Source organism: Triticum urartu, chromosome 3 (assembly GCF_003073215.2).
Source record: "Triticum urartu cultivar G1812 chromosome 3, Tu2.1, whole genome shotgun sequence".
Classification (NCBI taxonomy): Eukaryota; Viridiplantae; Streptophyta; class Magnoliopsida; order Poales; family Poaceae; genus Triticum; species Triticum urartu.
Genome location: NC_053024.1, coordinates 535,788,060 through 535,792,968, shown reverse-complemented (window position 1 = coordinate 535,792,968; position 4,909 = coordinate 535,788,060). Strand labels below are relative to the sequence as shown.

Genomic DNA, 4,909 nt, shown 5'->3' with positions numbered 1-4,909 from the left:
TCGAGGTCGTGAACTAGGTAGTTTTGTTCGTGAGGGCGCAGTTGACGAGAGGCATAAGCAATCACTCTGTGCTCTTGCATTAGGACACAGCCTAATCGTTGACGGGAAGCGTCGCAGTAAATTACGAAATCCTTCTTAGTATCAGGTGGAGCAAGCACTGGGGCAGAAGTCAACTTGTCTTTGAGTGCCTGGAAGCTTTCCTGACACTTCTCTGTCCATTGGTATTTGACACCCTTATGTAACAGATTAGTCACAGGCTTGGCAATCTTGGAGAAGTTCTCAACAAATCAAAAGCAATAGCTGGCGAGACCGAGAAAACTTCGGACTTACTTGACATTCTTCGGAGGAGTCCAATCGAGAATAGCCTGGACTCGTTCAGGGTTGACGGTGATACCATCCTTGGAGATGACATACAAGCATCTTATGGAACTCAACTTGAAATCCAACACCTACTTTAGTTTCTGTTTGTGGTGACATAAGTCCCTCCCTATAACTCTTGAATTAAGAATTCTCACAATAACAGGGTCTACTCGATGTTAATTAGGCGTGAATGAAACTTTAGAAAAAATCTCGTAAAACAAAAAGGATATTCAATTAATATAATATCAACTCATTAAAGAAAATTGAGGGCATGCTTAGGTTAATTAATATGTTTCATTCATATATAATGCGTACACCCTGTGTATGTTCTATCCTATAGGAATTCCACTATAGGAATTCGATAGGAATTGAGTTGTTGTTATGGTAAGTTAACACGTTTCATTATTAAACCATGGATTTGATTTACCAAATCCATAATTATTGTATACTCTTTGATAGATATAGCGCAACCCAAATTAATTCCTAATCCTTATTTTACAAGTTCTTAATAGTTCTATTTTCTTATTTTGAATACAAATACCTAACTAAATACTAATAAAATTCTTTGTTGACAGCAATCTATGCTTCACAGTAGTATATATTTTTTATATCGAAGTCCTAGATAGGAAAGTAGAGTAGGCACAGATCCTCCACAAAAGGCAAAATGTATATGAAAAAAAAGATTGATTGAACTTTCCAATGGACTCATTCCATGAGTAAACGATTGAATGGGATTCGCTTGGGCAACGAAATCAAGTCCTGGTCCCCTTTTCTCTCTTATTTAATTAACCAATTCATTTCCTTTTTTACTTTTGGATTTTTTTAATTTGATTTGGCATTATTCAACAATAAAAAAAATAAAAATTTCGACAAATTCCTTTTTTAATTATGTGATAATTATGAGAACTAATCCTACTACTTCTCCTCCCGGGGTTTCCACAATTGAAGAAAAAAGTACAGGTCGTATCGATCAAATTATTAGACCCATGCTGGATGTCACTTTCCCCCCAGACAAGTTACCTTATATTTATAACGCTTTGGTAGTCCAGAGTAGAGACACTGCCGATAAGCAAATTAATGTGACTTGTGAGGTACAACAATTATTAGGAAATAATCGAGTTAGAGTTGTAGCTATGAGTGCTACGGACGGGTTGATGAGAGGAATGGAAGTGATTGACACGAGAGCTCCTCTCAGTGTTCAGGTTGGTGGAGCTACTCTCGGACGAATTTTCAACATTCTTGGGGAGCCTATTGACAATTTGGGTCCTATAGATAGTAGTGCAACGTTCCCTATTCATAGATCTGCGCCTGCCTTTATCGAGTTAGATACGAAATTATCCATCTTTGAAACAGGTATTAAGGTCGTCGATCTTTTAGCTCCTTATCGACGTGGAGGAAAAATAGGACTATTTGGGGGGGCTGGAGTAGGTAAAACAGTACTGATCATGGAATTAATCAATAACATTGCTAAAGCTCATGGGGGCGTATCTGTATTCGGTGGAGTAGGGGAACAGACTCGTGAAGGAAATGATCTTCATATGGAAATGAAGGAATCCAGAGTAATTAATGAAAAAAATATTGAGGAATCAAAGGTAGCTCTAGTCTATGGCCAAATGAATGAACCACCGGGAGCTCGTATGAGAGTTGGTTTAACTGCCCTAACTATGGCGGAATATTTCCGAGATGTTAATAAGCAAGACGTGCTTTTATTTATCGATAATATCTTTCGTTTTGTTCAAGCAGGATCAGAGGTATCCGCTTTATTAGGGAGAATGCCCTCCGCAGTGGGTTATCAACCTACTCTTAGTACAGAAATGGGTTCTTTGCAAGAAAGAATTGCTTCTACTAAAAAGGGATCTATAACTTCGATTCAAGCAGTTTATGTACCTGCAGACGATTTGACCGACCCTGCCCCTGCCACAACATTTGCACATTTGGATGCTACTACCATACTTTCCAGAGGATTAGCTTCCAAGGGTATTTATCCAGCAGTAGATCCTTTAGATTCAACCTCGACTATGTTACCTTATAGCCTCGGATCGTTGGTGTAAGTGCATCTAGTCCCACCCCTAGTTGGTTTTGGAGTATTGATGACAAACCTAGTTGAGGGACTAATGTGTTTGTGAGAATTGCAGGATAACACAGGTAGAAGTCCCTCATTGATTCGGTTTTCCTACCAGAGATGACCCCTAAAAATGTATGAAGACATTGAAAGTCAAAGGTGGTATGTGAAGACATTCACATTGAAGACATGACAAGAGAAGACATCGCATGAAGACTAAGGAGCGCGAAGACTTAGATCTTTCGCAGTTCTTTTTCTTCTTTGTTGAGTCACAGGAACCACCGTACTGTTAAGTGGGGTCCAAGAAAACCAGTCAGAATGACTGAAGTGATGCTTAACCAAAATCCTATGTCTTTGAGTGAAGACTATGAGAGTGAATCTTGTTCAGAGTTGGACAAGTCAGCTTTGCTTGTAGCCCAAGTAAAGTTGTCGTGTGTGTTTGAAATCTGACCGTTGGAACACGTGTCAGTTCCTTAATGACCCAGGGTCATTTCGGACAAATCAGTCGGGTTGCCTAGTGGCTATAAATAGCCCACCCCCTACAACCATAAACGGTTGGCTGCTCAGAGTTAGAGTACGGCTTTTGTCGTTTGAGAGCAACCCACCTCGAAGCCTTTGAGAGAGAATTCCTTGCGAGGATAAAGCCCTAACCACCCAGAGCCAAAGAGTGTTAGGCATCACTTAAGTCTTCCTGTCTGTGTGATCTGAAGACTTATTACACTTGAGGAACTGTGAATCCTCCAGCCCGGTTAGGCGTCGCGTTCTGAGCATCCAAAGAGTCATTGTGGATCGCCGGTGAACGAAGTCTGTGAAGGTGGGAGTCTACCTTGAGACTTACCAGAGTGATTGGGCGAGGTCTGTGTGACCTTAGCTCAAGGGGAATACGGTGAGGACTGGGGTGTTCCTGAGCTGCGTGTTCAGGACTGGGTGTCCGGGACTGTGTGTCCTTCAGGTTTTAATACCTAGCCGCCCTAACCAGTACGTACAGTTGTCAACACAAGCAACTGGAACTGGTCTAACAAATCATTGTCTTCAACGAGTCACTGGTTTCATCCTTTCCTTTCCTTTACTTACTGTTGGTCCTTGTGAAGTCATTGTATGATTGCACTATCTTTTGTCTTCACTGAGTGACTGCGTGTTCTGTTTGGCTTCATAATATCTTCCTACCTGATCCCTAAACTACCTAGCTGCTATAGGTCATTGTGCTTTCACTTCATTGAATACTTGACTATGGTTTGCCTAGTGTAGTCTACCTTCCGCTGCATGGTAATAGGTCTATTTCTATTCGTTTGTCTTCGAAACTTCCACGTTTTGAAGACTTTCATAAAAATCGCTCGCCTATTCACCCCCCCTCTAGTCGATATAACGCACTTTCAATTGGTATCAGAGCAAGGTACTCCCTTGTTCTGTGTGATTCGGTTTAACCACCTGGAGTTTTAGCTATGTCGACTGCAGGGATAATTAAAGTCTCCGCTGCATGTCCCGTCTTCGATGGAACTGAATATCCCTACTGGAAGAATAAGATGCGCATGCATCTTGAAGCCATTGATGTCGACCTATGGTATGTCGTCAAGAATGGCGTTCCTAAGGCTGGTGAAGGTGTCACCGCTGCTGATGTCAAGAAGTTCGTTCAACTGGACTCCACTGCCAAGAACATCATCTGTGGTCATCTGACCAAAGGACAGTATGGCCGTGTAAGTGCTTTGGAAACATCTAAGCTAGTGGGACTGGCTCTCCAAGGTCAATGAAGGCGTCTCAACCCAGAGAGATCAGAGAATCACGTCCTTCGCAACCTCTTCAACCGCTTCAAGAGAAATGACAATGAGAATGTCCAGCTCACATTTGATCGACTCACTGACATCACAAATGAGCTTCAAGCTCTCGGCGCACTGAGATCACCAAGCATGAAGTCGTCAAGACACTCCTGAGATCACTTGACAGCTTTGACACCCTAGCCCTGATGATTCAAGAACGTCCTGACTTCAAGACACTCGATCCGTCTGACATACTTGAGAGGCTCAACACACACGAGTTTCAGCTTTCTGAGAAAAGAGACATCTATGGTCCCAACTATGGGCGAACTCGTGCCTTGAAGGCAAAAGCTGTCTCCACATCTGAAGAAGAATCCGACAGCAGTTCTGATGATCCTGAAGACATTGGAAAGGAGCTTGCTATGCTTGTGAAGAAGTTCCAAAAATTCACCAAGAAGAAAGGCTTCAGAAAGTCTTCACGATCAAGCTCAAGGAATGATGAAGCTTTTGCTTATGACTATAAGAAAAGATCATGCCACAAGTGCAAGAAACCTGGCCACTACATCTCTGAGTGTCCGCAGTGGGACAATGAGAATAACAAGAAGAATAAGAGCAAGCAGTATGACTCTGACGACAAGAAGAAGAAGAAATACTCAAAGTCTTCTTCCAAGTCTTCCTCCAAGTCTTCATCACACAAGAAGAGCTCATCTGGCAAGACACGTGCGTCTGTTGGCAA

The 4,909-nt window shown here is 42.0% G+C and overlaps 1 protein-coding gene across 1 annotated transcript; it reads left to right on the top strand.

Annotated features, from left to right (window-relative positions):
- Positions 1-1,244: 1,244 nt before the first annotated feature.
- LOC125546933 (ATP synthase subunit beta, chloroplastic-like) lies at positions 1,245-2,411 on the top strand. Its single transcript, XM_048711023.1, has one exon. The coding sequence runs from the start codon at positions 1,260-1,262 to the stop codon at positions 2,409-2,411; it is 1,152 nt and encodes a 383-aa protein (XP_048566980.1). The 5' UTR covers positions 1,245-1,259.
- Positions 2,412-4,909: the final 2,498 nt, after the last annotated feature.

Excerpts from the sequence above, each read along its gene's own strand:
- LOC125546933 (XM_048711023.1), top strand. The coding sequence starts at position 1,260 with ATGAGAACTAATCCTACTACTTCTCCTCCCGGGGTTTCCACAATTGAA.